We start from the raw sequence: 16,588 nt of genomic DNA on the forward strand, positions 1-16,588 counted from the left end.
AATATTTATGATATGCAAGACCACTTGTGCTGCTCTTAACAATTAATTTTTATATAATTACTTTAACACAAAAGTACAATAAATTTTGTAAAATGTGCATAAAATATTAACAACACAAATACTGACTAAAATAAATAAAAATATTTTGACTTAAAATATAAATAACACTTTTTCTTTAAAAAGCACAAATATATACAATTAAATATATATAAATAAAAAAAATTGTAAAAAAATATTTTTAAACAAAAAAAAAACAGTCGTAAACGTGTGCAGGTGAAAATTTATGCCAAGTGCAAGTGTTCTGTGTTGTAAGTACTTCAATAATAACACAAAAAAAAAAAATAAATAAACAAAATATACCTAAAATAACTTCAGTAAAATAAGCAATAAATGTAACACATTTAAACGAATTGCTCTTAATTATTTAATTAATTTAGTAGTATATTTAGTGTATCTTAAAAGTAACTCAACATTTGCAACTAACAATTTTTGCAGTCAAGACATTTTAATTACAAAGCACACAACACAATTCACAGCCCACAACACTGAATGAAGTTAACAATAATAATAACAGCACAAGCAAAAAATATATATCTATATATCTATATATTTTATATAACAAAATAATGCTAAAAGCATTTCAAGGAGTTTAACAGCAACAACAAATATTTACACGACTGACAAACTAAGTCGGTAAATAACTTATAGATAGATATTGTATACACATGAAGTATCTTACGGCCTGTCTTGTTTCTATGAGTTATTTGTAATATACGCGGAGATAACTTAACTACTCACACCTACCGGCAGAATAATAATACTCTAAGTAATCGTATCTGAAAGCAATAAACAACTGAAAATGTGCTGCTTACAATATTATATATATGAGCATATTTCGTGCACACAATCATAGATAATTGTATCGCAAAGATACGCATTCGCCTCGTATATAATTCGTACCAGTAACAGCCGGAGCCTTTTAGAATTGTTTTGATTTTTAATTAAATTAAAACGAGTATATTCCAAAATTATTAGCACAAATGTGTTAATAAAGTTCAGCACAACACAGAAATTGTACCAAATATACAACAAAAAAATTATTAAAAAAAAGATACAAAATCCAACTAAAAAAGAAAAATTTCAGTTGATTTAAGTTAAAAAATTGAAAATCTTACAGATTTTCGAATCTTAAAAATTCGTATTTTTGCAAAAAATTTAGTCTATAAACGGAGTTACGTGACTGCAGACGCTAAAAAGATCGGTGTTATTTAAGCTCTCGAAAATCATATGAAAATAAATAAAAACAATTTTTATATATTTTAATATTTTTTTGAATTTGAAATAAAAATTATTTGTGCATTTTTCGAAAATGTCTGAACTGCAATTGATTTCGAATGTGACGGCAACTAGTGAAAAAATAGAATTTCCATCTTTCGATTTACCCCAGAATTACTCGATATTAATAAATAAATTAGAGCAACTGGCACTTGGCTTAGATTCGGCACTGGGCAACTTCACTGTGGAGCACAAAGATGCAGAAATTGTAGTGAATGGTGCATCTGATGATTTTATAATTGGCTTGCCTACAACAGCTGGACGTGTGCCACCACCGCGCATTGGTCACACACACATGGACGAAGTGGAGTACTCCAGAGTTGTGAGCGATATCTGGATTGGAGTGATACTGACGTTGCTTATTGTTTGTGTAATATTTTTCATATGCTCCTGCTTTCTATATCACAAATTTCAACAATGGAAAAACTCATGTAAGTTTAAAAACGTGTCAATTATTTAAAACAATAAAATTATTAAGTGATTTGCTCTAATTATTATTAACTAATACTTATTTGTGGAATTTACTGAAAACTGTCAAAGTTACTTAACACTTAAAAAAAAAATATTTTTTTTTTAATATTGACTTTTTTTTGTCAATGTGAAGGTTGTTATGGCGAAGGGTTCGAACAGTTGCATCAACATACGCTCTCTTAAGGTAACTTAAGGAGTTGATATAATAAAATATTTATGGGATATTTTAGATTCCAGCAGAGCGAAGCACGAACTTTTCTGACTGATCTTTTATGCTATAAATGCACAATGAATTAATATTAAAATTGATTTTTTTGTGTAAATTAATTTTTGTTATATTTAAATAAAAAAAAAGAGAAGGGTTCAAATAGTAATGAGGAAACAACAACAAAAATTTGATTTATTTATTAAAATTTAGCTGATCATACAACGCTTATTTGCGTATAGCCAAATTTCAATAAATTAATCAAATTTTTGTTGTTGTTTTTTTTTTTCATTACTATTCAAACCTTCACTATATTTTTTACTTATAAAAAAATTATTTACACAAATAAAACAAATTTTTAATATTAGTTCTAAATTTGTTAATAAATATTACATTATCAGTAAGAATTTATAGCACAAAAAATCAGGTACAAAAGACCAGCGGAACCTCAGTGGTCCGCTTCGCTGGGAGCTAGCACCCCATGCGTATGCTATTATATCAACTCTTGCAGTTAACTTGAAAGAGCGTATACTGATAGAATTATCGGAAACATGTACACCTTATTCATTCGAAAGCCATCAACCTTGCCTGGGAGAAGCGAGTTACACTAAACGTTATTATTTTCATGTGTTATACTTTATAAACCATTTAGTCTTCCAGATAAAGCTAAGAAAATCCAACAAGTCTACATTTGTTATATCTATGAAGCCAATAAAGAAACGGTCTAGAAGATATTAAATTTGCATCGTCTATAGTCTCGGACAAAGTCATAGAAAGTCATCGCTGCGATGATCCACTTGTCGAAATACACCACCGTTATATATAACTAAAAAGTTATAAAGTAAAGACATTATAAAAATGTCTGAGGCATGTTCGAATTATATATGCACTTATATACTCTTATGTGTAATACAATTCTTATAATATATAATTCTTTTGTGGTGTTCACTCTTTTAGAAAGTACTTCTGTAAGTTAACCAGAATCGTGCGCTCCAGTTCTTTTCGGATCGCTCTCATTGTGTTTAACAGTGTGAATACCAGATTACGTGATCTTATCATTGCTGTCATAAGGACTTCTCAATGTTTTACTCACTCAGTGCCACTTTCTTCTTCAAATTTATTAAAACATCGTTTGGAAACGAAAGGGCAAAGAGTTCGTTGTCAAAATCTTTGTTATTTGTTTTTTTATAACGTTTTTTTAATTTTTTACTTTAATATGATAAATTCAATATAATTAATTTCAAATATTAAATTTGACGTCAGTTATGATGATATACTCACTATACAATACAATAGTACAACAGTGCAGTACTATTGCATACTATAGTACAGTACTACGACTCCGAACGGTAGTGAATTGCAGCTACAAAAATTATTATTCATTTTTAAATAATTAAATTTCTGACTGTCCATAGAGCTGTTTTGAATATTGCCATATATCTTTGGTTTTTTCGGATCATTTCGTTCCATTAATATATACTAAAATAAATTTTAAGGTAACATCTTCCAGCTGACGAAGACGCATGTAATCCAACTTTTTCCCTGCAAATAATAATTTTTTCTTTGAAAAAAAAATTAATATACTAGAGCATCAAAATCATCTTTGTATTCAAGCAAAAAAATTTTGCCAAAATCTATCTAGTGTAGACGTGAACCCCATTAAAAAACAATTTCGAATAAAACCTGCAATATTAATGAGAGATAATAAAAACCGGTAATGTTGTTATTTTTTTTTTTACAACTGCCTTTTTGACACTTGATAATTCATTCAACTCACAAGTAAAATTAATTATCAAAACAACTTACATATATAGTCCAACGCTTACAATAGACCTAAGGTCAAAAATTTAATAAAGAGAATAAAATGAATTAGTATTACGCACGTAAACCCATTCATAGCACCCATTTATTCGTCAACTCGGTAGTCATGGAGCGTTTTAATCTTATTTGGAGTGTTGTTTCTCTAATTAATGATTGATTTATTTCCTTATTTATGTGAGAGAGTTAATGTTTAGAAAACCTTGTACTGTATGTATATGAAATAGTTCTATATTTTGATCCATCTGTAAATCTCTGTTTCACGAGGTAGTTTTGGTCCATCTTTAAATCCGCTTTACCTGCAATTTCCCTGAACTGGACAATGTCGAAGCACATAAGCAACGCATTCAACAAATAAAAATTTTACTTATATGTGGTTTTTTTTATTATCTTAAAAAGGCATTTAATTTTTTAAATATTTAATAGATATACTCGTATATATAAAAAAATATGCAAAGAATAAATAAATACATAACATCAAAATTTAAAAGATAAAATATCTGATGACCCCTATTGTCTTTAATTTAAACTAAAATATTTTGCTTCTTGTTTGATACCTTAACGTTTAAATAAATAAAAAAGATAAAATATTTTTATTAAAAACCGTTAAATAGTAAATAAGTGATTGTAAAATATTAAATTTTTATTAAATATCATTTCGGAAATTCTCATATTAATGGGAGGGATATAATGAGTTAAAATTGTGATCACAGAGAACATGATTTCCTAGAGTTGAATACATAATATGATAATACTGTTGAAAAGAGTTTTTCTATCAACAATCACAATGTCCCGTCACCATTCCTTACTTGTTGATGATCGAGGATAGGATACCTGAACTCCTGTTCCTAGATAACATAGATAACTCGTGTACACGAGTTATCTAAACATAAAAGCAAATGCAATATTTGTCATATTTTCTTCTGTCTATAAGCACGATCTGTTAATAAAACAACTAACCCTCCTCCTAACATTATGTGAAATCAAAAAAGCTTTGCAGTTAATTAAGAAAGGCTGATCTCCTAATATTCCATTTACTTACCTGCGTATTATGAGTTGAGAAATCATTGCAAGTTTTCTATGAAACTTAATAATTTTCTCATAGGGATCTCATGTATTTTACTAAAATTATTAATGAGTATAATCCTAGATAAGTACACATGCGTTTAGCTTGCACAAAGGATTAAGAAGGGTGTCTAGCTATTTGTTGAGGGTTGACAGCTTTTTGGTTTAATTACCTAACTTTGTATAGGTAAATCTATCAATAATCAGTAATCTGTAAATGAATTAAGTAAATAAACAAACTAAACATTTTGAATTTAAGAAAATACCAGACCTTCTGAATAAAAGGTCTTTGTTTGAAGATCTTCTTTGTTTGAAGTATATATGTTTAACTCCTACACAAGATTGCCTGGGTACCACATTCTCATAGTTCTATCAATCCCAATTAGAAGAGAGAGAAGGTGACGAATCCATTACTCCATGGACTCTCTTAATTAATTCTTAATTCAGAATTATTATATCTATTATATACATCCTTTAGTTTTATCACTGATCAATCATATCAAGGGAAGAGGGGAAGGTATGACTCCATGTACCTCCATATTCTTCTTTTAATTATGAAGTTCTATATCACCTCGTCTGATTTTATTATTGATCAATCACATTAAGAGGAGAGGAAAAGGAACACTTATACACTTATTACATCAGTGATCAATCACATTACAAGGGAAATAGAGAGAGGACTCATTTATCCTTTATGCTATGTTTTCATTATAAATTATTACTTCAGATGCACCTTATCTTCCCTTAGCTACGCAGATAAATCTTATGGTTTATTTTTATAGATACTCCGCCGAGTATTGTTTAATCAATAATGTTAGGTTGTCAAATTTTGAGCTGTCAGAAAAATATCTATATTTTAGAAATGAAATAAAATAATGTTACATTTTATGTATATTTAATAGATGGACGCCGCCTAATAAGTAAATTAAACTGAGGATAAAAAATTTTGTTTGACTATGCAATAAAATGAAAATGTTTTTTAGAAATATAAATTCAGTTTATAAATTCAGTTAATTATTTATTTTAGAGTAGAGAATATTTAAATTAACAATTTCCATGCAAAGAGAAATTTGTACTGCACTAACTCGAAATTTCATCGTATAATTTGGAACTCTTAAACAAGAATTTTCAAAATCAAAATCAAAAATTGTTATTGGAATATAAATGCTTGAAATAGACTACAAATGTATTAATATTATAGCTTTCAATGATATTTAATAAAGAAATCTACCAATATAGGATAGACTTATTATTTGCCAAAAGGAGCAAGTTTGTATCTTAAGCCCCACTCTTTCTATTTTATAACACTTTTAAAATATTTTTTAATAAGTAAAAAAAATAACATTTATCTGCATCACAATGAGAAAATTTATTTCATAAGTATACGAAATAATGAATATTCAAGAAAAATATTTAAATATTTCAAAAGAAAGTAGATTATTATAATTTTAATTATATTCCAATATTCTTTAGAGAAAGAAGCTTAGTAACAAGATTGCAGCAGATTTTTCTACATCATAAGTTTGCTATGAGAGCATTAAAAATTAATAATAATTAATTTTTTAATTAATTAATATTATGAATTTATTTCCACATCTTTCTATAATGTTGATTATTACTCGTAATAATAAAAACAAACAATCAACCTGTTATTTTGCAGGTTGTTGCTAACGTACTTTGACTCGAGTGTACCTTCAATATTTTTTGGCAAATTTTTTTCTTAACTCAAATACTAGATCACGTGGATAGACTGTACATATATATTCGTAAATATTTTTATATATACATATGTATGTTTGAATATATTCTCTATAAACAATAAAACCACATTTTCAAAAAAAAAAATTAATATCAACAAATGCCAGACTAAAATTCCGGTCTTTGTTTTGCTTGAAACTGAGTCAGGCTGAAAGGTAGTAGATACGTTCGACGTTATGTCTAATGTTTTCTTAAAATTATCAAATGAAGACGAAAGAAAAAATAATGTGAAAACAATCACAACCAACCAAATAAAATTTCAAGATTTTTAATTTCTAATTATTAACAACTTTAATTTAATTTACTCTCTTCTTTATGATCGACGTGTGATTCACCACGCATTTATCTCCGCATTTATCATATAAAATATATAGTAAAAATTAAATTAAATTTTAGTTGAATTTTATTTACATATATCAACAACTTTGATTCTATAAAAATGCATTTTATTCATTTTTTTTTTACATTTATTTTTAAGTTTCTACTAAAAAGTTATCTTAATTACCAACATAAAATAATAAAAACTTACTCTTGAAATGCACATGAAAAATTATTTAATTATTCTGAAGTGAATGAACGGCTTCAAGATACTCGCAATAAAATAATAAAAAGAAAAACGTCAAATTATTTTTTATTGCAATTTAATGAATTTATTTTTTACTATTTTTGTTTCATTGTAAAAACTAAGCTGGATTCATCATAAAAATTTATAACCTCAAAAAGTTTCCAACATTTTTTCCTTTGAATCCCTCGTAAAATTAACGTTAATGTTGCACTCGAAAATATCTATCTCAATTCTTTGTCATTTATGTGAGCTTTTTACGTCAAGTTGATTGTTTATATATAACATAAATAAATATTTATCAAACGTTTAATAGTATAATTGAATGAATAATAAACAACTTCAAATTAAGTGATAAAAAAAATTAAATAAATTATTTTAAGTATGATGATATCTCAAAGGGAAGTTAATATTATTATTATACCTGTGCCTGTTTAGCGAAAGAGTATTTTATAAATGTAAAGTACAGAAAATATATTGATTTTTATATAAGCCAAAACACATACAGGGGGTTTTCGTGTTAGTTTATAATTTATAATCCTAAAAATAAATAAAATAATCTAAGGTTCTATACATAAGAAAGAACAAATCTTATAACAAATAATGCCTCTACGAACAAAATAGTATTGTAATTTAACAATTGAAAATAAAATTATAATTAATTAATTAATTCAATTATTCTACAGCTGGTTTATGATTTCGTTCTAATATAAACACAGCAAGTAAAATTGTTAATTAAAACTTTCATAGTAATAGTAACAAAACTCCAGAAAAATATGCGAACAAAAAAGTCAAGTACGGCTTTGGATCAGTTGGTTAAGGTGCGCTGATTCTGAGCTTCACATTTGGCAGGACCCGAGTTCGATTCCTGGTACTTGCAGTCTCAAAAAATAATTATTTACGAATAATTAAATACAAGAATTATTTCCAAGACCACTGATGATGGGTATTTGGCAATACTCGAAACAGCTGTATGGTCAGCCAAAAATTCAATTAATTATTATTGAGTAAGGGATCGTGCACTGCGACCTAAAAGATCTATTGTGCCATTCAATAATTAAAATAATATAAAAAATAAATTTTTATTGTTGTATTTCACTACTGTTCGAAAAAACGTCTTTATAAAATAATCAAAAAAATAAAAAAAATAACATCTCCAGAATATTAACAGAGATACAGAGTGGAATAGTTAATAATTTATAATCCAAGAAATAAAAATATTAATGATCCAGAATGTTAAGAGAGATATAGAGTAAAATAGTAAATAATTCATAATTTTAATAATAAATAAAATAATCAAAAAAATAAAAAAAATAACATCTCCAGAATATTAACAGAGATACAGAGTGGAATAGTTAATAATTTATAATCCAAGAAATAAAAATATTAATGATCCAGAATGTTAAGAGAGATATAGAGTAAAATAGTAAATAATTCATAATTTTAATAATAAATAAAATAATCAAAAAAATAAAAAAAATAACATCTCCAGAATATTAACAGAGATACAGAGTGGAATAGTTAATAATTTATAATCCAAGAAATAAAAATATTAATGATCCAGAATGTTAAGAGAGATACAAAGTAACATAGTAAATAATTTATAATTTTAATAATAAATAAAATAATCAAAAAAATAAAAAAAATAACATCTCCAGAATATTAACGGAGATAGAGAGTGTAATAGTTATTAATTTATAATCCAAGAAATAAAAATATGACGTGTCCAGAATATTAAGAGAGACATAGATATTGGAATAAGAACTATGCAAAGAACTTGCTATTATAAAAAGCTTCATATATATCCTTCCCCCACATTTATGTCATTTTGTGTAGCATACACCAGACGTGATTTAAGGATTTGTACCTGAAACACATCGAACCTTTCACGTTGGATCTTAAGACACTACATCTTCATATGAACTTTGAATTGATTTTCACAAACCTCCTCTTAAATTAGTTTTGTGAATGCTTCTGAAATATAAACTTTTTTTAATCTAAAATATAGTCTATATTCATGTTATATGAACTTTTTTAAGTCAAATATAATGAAAGAAACAACCTTCTTAACAGAAACATTTTTAATAAAAAGATTTTTTGTACAGTAGTGAATTACAAAACCTAAATATCTTATTTTCAATTAATAACCCTGACTCCGATCTACAAATTTTACAGGTTACAAATTAAATCACTGATACTTGCAATCTCAACAATTATTGACAAATAGTTTAACGTAATAAATATTAACAAAATAGATAACTAATGATTAACTAATGATGGGTACTCAGCAATACTCAAAACAACTGTATAGTCAGCCAAATTTCAAATTCATTAAATAAAAATAAAAAAATTTGTTGTTTTAATTTAAAAACCTTTATTTACATATTAATTTTCTGTTAATTACTTATTTCGGATAACACATACTCGAGTCAGTTAAGGTACTCAATAATATAACGAATACCACATATAAAAAACAAAAGGTTTTTCTGGAAAAACCACATACGTATGAAACTAGTACACAAACACTTCAATGTTTCAAGATTTTTCTTCACTTACAAATAATCGTAAGCTTAACATCAATAATAAACTATCCATTTCTAAATAAATAGTGTGACCGATCCAACAATAGGGATTAGTATATACAGCTCTCAGAGCAATACTCAAACTATTTTAGACATTCCAATACAAAGCACTCAAAAGAAACCATCTTGGTATATCAAGTCTACAGACTTATAAAAATATCTCTATATAAAATCTTAACCACATACATATTTTTCAAGAAACCACTAACACTTCTGAACTATATCGACTTTACATCCAAACATTACTCTCTCTTTGTTAAACCCTACCTTCATATCTTCTTATAAATATACAAACCTCCACATAATATAAAATAAAAAACTTTCCGCTATATTATCATTTGGACTTAGATATAAAATCCACACATTTAATTAAGTGAAGGTACTTCAAATATCAACTCGAAATAAACATTAAGAACACTTATAAATCTTACCGATAATGGATGGAATTAAACTATCGATGAGATCTTCAAAATAATTTATTTTGTCAACAAAACTTCAGAAGGGTATATTGTTTATATGTTAAATATTTTGATACAGTTTCGCTCATAGTAATACCCTTCAGTTTCATATTGTATACGTGAACTATTTTCAAATCCGTTAATAAAATAAATATATAATAAAAAAATAATATATTATTAAAATATTATAAAGAGCAGATGACAAAGTCGTAACATCTGTACACTAACCAAAACTATCTGCAAAATAAAAAATCTCAAATTTTTTAATCGGTCCTAAATGAAAACAGTTCAGAAAAAGGATTGATGTACTAACGAAAAGAATTTGTTAAGGACACATGCCCACAAGATAGACCTTGGTAAAATATAGCAATTGCTAGAAATACTAGAATAAAGAAAGTTTTTGAAAACGTGCTATGTGCGTGTTTAACTTTGTCATTAATTATATCCAAACAAGACGTCGCCAAAACTCTTTAATTCATAAGACTGAAAAGAATTTCAGTCCGTTCTAACCATATTGCCTATCGGGAAGCACTGACAATACTGATGAGGCAACAGTCCAATACTACTTCATTGGCAACTAATAAACTCACCTACAAGGTGAATATATAGTATGCAACTCAGCCAAGACTCTAACTGATGTCACTAATGATCCAAGGGTCTATTCATGGCATACTGCTGTCAACCACTTACTCGCAATATAAATTAAAATTGAAATTAACAGCGAGAGAGTACCATATGACTACCATTATCCGGATGTTACACAGTATGACTACTATTTGTTTCAGTCTTTGCAGAACTCGTTTAGGCCCATCTTATGTAAAGTGAAATGGGTTCGTCATGAGCAAAAATGTTGTTGCTTTCAATGCAAATTATAAAATTGAGAGTGAGAGAAAAATCAATATGTCGGTTCAAATTTGATCATGACAGCCGAGGCTATCTGTGCTGCAATGGTAGAAAACTGGACAATAAAAAAACAGCTGAAAATCACTTAGCTAAAATTTTCGCCGATTAACCACAGATCTTCCACACCAATTTAATTATGAATTTAGTCAAAAAATGGCAAAAAGTCTAAATAATAGTGACATATATACTTGATTGAAATTCATTTTCCATGAGAAAAGTTTTGTTCAAAAATTTAACTAAAAACCGCAGATAGTTTTCATTCTCATCCAATTGTAGATTAATATAATATATAGCAGATTCGGACAAAAACAATATTTTGTCTACATATAATTGGATATATATTTAAATTTTAAATTTTAATAGAGAGGTTTCGAACAGTAGTGAATTGTAACAACAAAATCTTTATTTCAAATTTAACAATTAAAAACAACTTAAATTAGTTCAATTGTCATACAGCTTGTTTAAGATACAGCTAATATAACACACTAAGGGATTTTGTAAATGAACTTTCACAGCAAAGCAACAAAACTCCAGAAAAAGTGCGAACATACAAGTCAAGTACGGTTTTGGGTCAGTTGGCTAATGAACACCGACTCTAAGCTTTAAACTTGGCAGGGAACGAGTTTCACCCTGGGCTCTTGCAGTCTTAAAAAAAATTATTTATAAGTAATTAAATTTAAAAAATAATTCCTAAACCACTGGAAATGGGTATTTGGCAATATTTAAAACAGCTGTATGAACAGCAAAAAATACAATCAATTAAAATAAATAAACAAAAATTTTGTTGTTACTATTCACTACTGTTCAAAACCACTCTATTAAATACAATAGTTTCAATTAAGTAAAATAGTCACTATATGATGGTAGTTTAACTGAAATTAATATTAATTTTAAATTTTAAGATTTTTTATATATATTATTTAATGTTTATTATTTTATACACATTATTTATTACTTATACACATAAGAAAACTCTGATCCCTATATATATTTGTTAACACATATTTAAAGTGATGTATAGTTATGTGTATAAATTTATTAGTTACTACACAAACAGTCTATTTATGATATATACCTTTATTATTTAAATATTTAAGTATTAAATTTATTTAAATTAAAACAAAATTTTATTGAAATAACTGTGGTGTTGTGGTGTTGGCTTCAGTCTGTGTATGTGGTTTGTTTGTGAAGCAAAAACCAATTATTTAAACAATCACCTGAAAATGGCAACTATTAGTATTGATAGAAATCTGTCCAAATGTTTAGACTTAGTTTAATGCCCCTTAAAATTTTAAACAACAAAGCTACAAAATGTGCTCTTCGGCACATACGACAAAATTATTTATAACATTTTATGTTAAATATTAGTTTTTCTATTCGTTTTATATGCCAAAATCAGTTTATTCAATAAATTAATTTTGTTGAAAATAGAAATTGGCATAAATGTGCTAAAAATGAATATTAATTTTTTACTGGCTCTAAATCTCCAGCTTTCAGGGGGACAAGAGCTCCAGCAAATGCTACAGGCTTTCGCCGTTGGCGATAGTGCAGATAATAAGGATAATGACGTAAATGTGTGTTATTCGCAAATTCGCGTTACGCTAATTATTTAATTGAAATTTCTGTTCGAAAATGGCTAAAATTGTGAAATATTCAATGAGAAATTCACTGAAAACCTATCAATTTATATTTCTATCTCAGTTGAGATTATTTTTAATAAAATCGGAAAGCCATAAACTGCATTAGTAAAACATTTTCAGCTAAGCTCAACAGATTCAGTTTAGGCACTGACAAATGAGCCTTTAAGCTTTTATGCAAGTATAATTAAAATCAATAAATTATCTCTGAATTAATGGCTATAATAAATTAAAGCTCAATAATAACTCTTAATATTTAGTTATGAAATATATTAACAAGTCTTTAACTACCCACAATTTAATTTAATAACAGGCTTTGAAACATTTTAACAAGCCAATAGTAATGACAGCCACTTAAAAACATATTTTATTGGTTTTTGTGATTATAATTTTGTTATAAACAACAATTGCAGATATATTGCTATGGAGTAATTAAATAAAAGATATTTATTTTGAACTTTTGTCTTAAGAAATTGATTGCACCAATTTCTTTTGGTATTTTCATCATCGTATTGAAACCACATATGCTCCAAGTCAAGATCATTCAGTTCACGTCAGAAATATCAGTAATCATATTTTTATAGTGGACTCTATTAAGCTCCAATTACACTTCCAGACCAATAACCACAACAAACTGTTAACTCTCAAACATGTAAACTTATCTTATGAAGAGCATTTGGGTTATTTCATTACAAATGACACAATAAGACGATAGAAGCTCGATCGACACGAGTTTTCCATTAATTAATGGCTTAAGAATGTAAGTAATGGTTCCAAGTTGATCTAAAACCCAATCCACATTATTAATTCGCATTAATATAGATTAAAGTCCTTGATCCAATTGAATTTTATACACCTTAATATGTAAAGCTTTATCGAAAATATTCCATGCATTGTCATACAAAAGTCCAAATTATTCAGAACAACATTTTTTTGATTGTTGTTAATTTTCATTGACTTATTGATACACAGAGAGGATAATGAAAGTACCTCACATCTGTTTTGGGACTGTTCAGCGCATATACGGCGTCGATTACCTATGCTAGGACTTTACATTTTTGAAGATCTTGTTCAGCTCCAAGAATTCTCTCTAAAAAGCATTTTAGGTTATAACTACCATATAGTTTAAATTGGTTTTTAAGTCTTTGAGTTCTTATACGATTAAACAGTGAACTAAAAGTCCTAACTAGATACTTCAGATCGCCGGTATAACCTAAAGTATCCTGGATTCACAGCATCAGTATTTTCAGTAGTATGGTTAAATTGGTTAAATTTTTGACTTTACAAACATTACCATTTGACTTCAATTATTCAATCACATTACGAATGCAGAACTCTATAATACGATTAAATGGACCAAAAATGATATAAATAATAAAATTTTGTATTTTATATAATTTTACTAATTTCTTTGCATTGTATAACTTTAAAACTGTACATGATACTATATTATATATATAGTACTGAAGAAACAAAAAAAAAATTTTTTTTTATAAATAAATGATGTTAAAAACTTTAAAATATATATACAGTACTTAATTGGTCACCGTGTAGATTGAGTTATGTTAGGTTTAAGAGTAAAGCAGTCTCCAGTTATGTCAGATTCTATTGAGTCCTTTGCCTTACCCTAACGCTTGTGTAATATAGTATACAATATAGTATACGCTTATAAATAATATAGTATAACAAGAATTTGATTATTCCTTTATTGTACCATATATTCCTATAGGTTTTCAATGGTACTTGCTAACCACATCACTTTAATAAATTAATATCTTCTGAGAGTTCATAAGGTTTTCTTATCAGTTTTTGATTGTTCTTCCATTTCTCCGAGAAAAGATTTTTCAAAAAGTATAACCCTGCTTCTTCCTAACGTTAATTACCTACACAATATACTATATAAGATATTAAATATTAGATACTTTTTAATTGTACTTAAATTTTAAATAAAATAAATAAAAATTTACAATTTTCTACCATTTCTATTATATAAAAAATCTGATTAATAGCATTTTAAGGATATAATAAATTTTTGTATAAATATTAAAGAAATATTTAAAATATTTATTTTTTTACAATAGAAATGCATTTATTTTATACCATTTTATTTGATGTTTTTCAATGGCATTTTAATTAATTTTTTATTCCACCCAAATATGTTTGAATTTTATAAATTTTCATGTCAAGTCTAAATTTAATAGCTGTTAAATTAATAAATTCTATTTCACAAATATTTTTAATTAACAATAAAATAATAAAACAACTGTTGATATATGCAACCCTGAACTAATTAAAGCCCAAATAATGGCAATAAATTATGGAAAATTAAGAGATGTACAATAATAGAAGTGCAATAGTTTTTTAAAATAAATTCAAATTATAATTTAAGAAAAAAAAATGCATATAACAAAAAGTTCAATATGTAAATAACTTTAACACATAACCAATAAAACAACATCTCTTTGGTAAAATTCTACTACATACACCACCGTAGTCTCCTTCAAGACACTAATACAATCATTTCAACGCTTCTCTAACATTTCGATATCTGTCTTGTAGTATGATTCATCTTAGACCTTAAGATATGCCTTAGTTTCAAGGTGACTTTTATATCGGTGCCAAATCTCTTTCTCTGGAGGTTTTTTTGAAGTCTATCAACAGATAGTATTTGCTGGGGGGACAAATCTGACGACCTTGATAGGTTCAACAGCACTTCGAAGTGTGGTTCGTACAATTTTGCTATAGTACTCATTGACTTGTGACATGAGGTATTGTCTTGATAAGAGAGCACTTTTTTCGTTATATGGGGCTATTGTTTCTCGATTTTCTTTTTGAAACGTACCAGTTAAATAATGTAGCTATAACTATTGATGGTCGTCTATGAACAAAATTCCATGTGTATCCCAAAATAACCTTACAACATAACCTTATCAGCTATCTGTTATGTGTTTGCTTCTTTGGGCAAGTTTTGACGGCTACTGTTCACTTAGCTGCCTATCAATTCAATATTGAATTAAAATAGTAGTTTCAAGTTTCGCCCATTGTTACATACTGGTATAAAAAATCCTTTTTATCTCACTTCAAAAATTCCAAACTACTCTTAAAATCATCAATATCATTGTTGTTGGGTAACATGTGTTTATTATTGTGATATGACTTGCGATCTATTAGTTTTAAGTCATTTGTGCTGTTAGTAACAGATAGATTAAGATATAACCTATTATCATATGGCTTAAAAAGAACAATGTTTACTCAATAGCATTAAATTTGATTGCTGTTTATAATTTTCTGAAAAACGAATACTTTTTTATTTTGAAAAAAAAAAGAGACATACAAAATTTTCTCAAGAGTACATTCTGAGTGACGAACAACCATCTAATTGTCCAATTTTTAATAGCCCACTATCTATACATCATATGATAAACAATTACTCTACTTTTAATTCTATATAAAATAATATTTCAAATATTATGGGTATCAAAAAAATTGATATTGGCCTATATATAAATATATTAGAGCGTCTAATTCAGTTAATAAAATTAAATTTATTATATCCGATTTGAAAACTCTGACAACAAGTGCTTGTCTTTTTATTTCAATTATAAGATTGACTTGTAGAATATTTGTATATTGTATTTATATATAATAAATAAAAATATTTGTTTTTGTTTTACAACTTTCTGCCCTCAATTTTATTTTTTTTAAATTCCTATTATTCCTTATAGATAAAAAAACTTTCCTTTATTGAATCACTGACTCATTCATTTATCAATTTTGTAATTCACATTTTTCCA

General features: G+C 27.0%; 1 protein-coding gene across 1 annotated transcript in view; it reads left to right on the plus strand.

The window, feature by feature from the left end:
• The first annotated feature begins 206 nt into the window (after positions 1-206).
• Positions 207-16,588, plus strand: part of LOC119673107 (protein commissureless 2 homolog) — a 49,071-nt gene continuing 32,689 nt past the window's right edge. The window contains exon 1 of the mRNA XM_038084339.1: positions 207-1,766. Within this exon, the coding sequence (XP_037940267.1) occupies positions 1,370-1,766 (397 nt within the window). The 5' untranslated portion in view covers positions 207-1,369. The remainder of the gene's footprint in view (positions 1,767-16,588) is intronic.

Source organism: Teleopsis dalmanni, chromosome 1, assembly GCF_002237135.1.
Source record: "Teleopsis dalmanni isolate 2A chromosome 1, ASM223713v2, whole genome shotgun sequence".
Classification (NCBI taxonomy): Eukaryota; Metazoa; Arthropoda; class Insecta; order Diptera; family Diopsidae; genus Teleopsis; species Teleopsis dalmanni.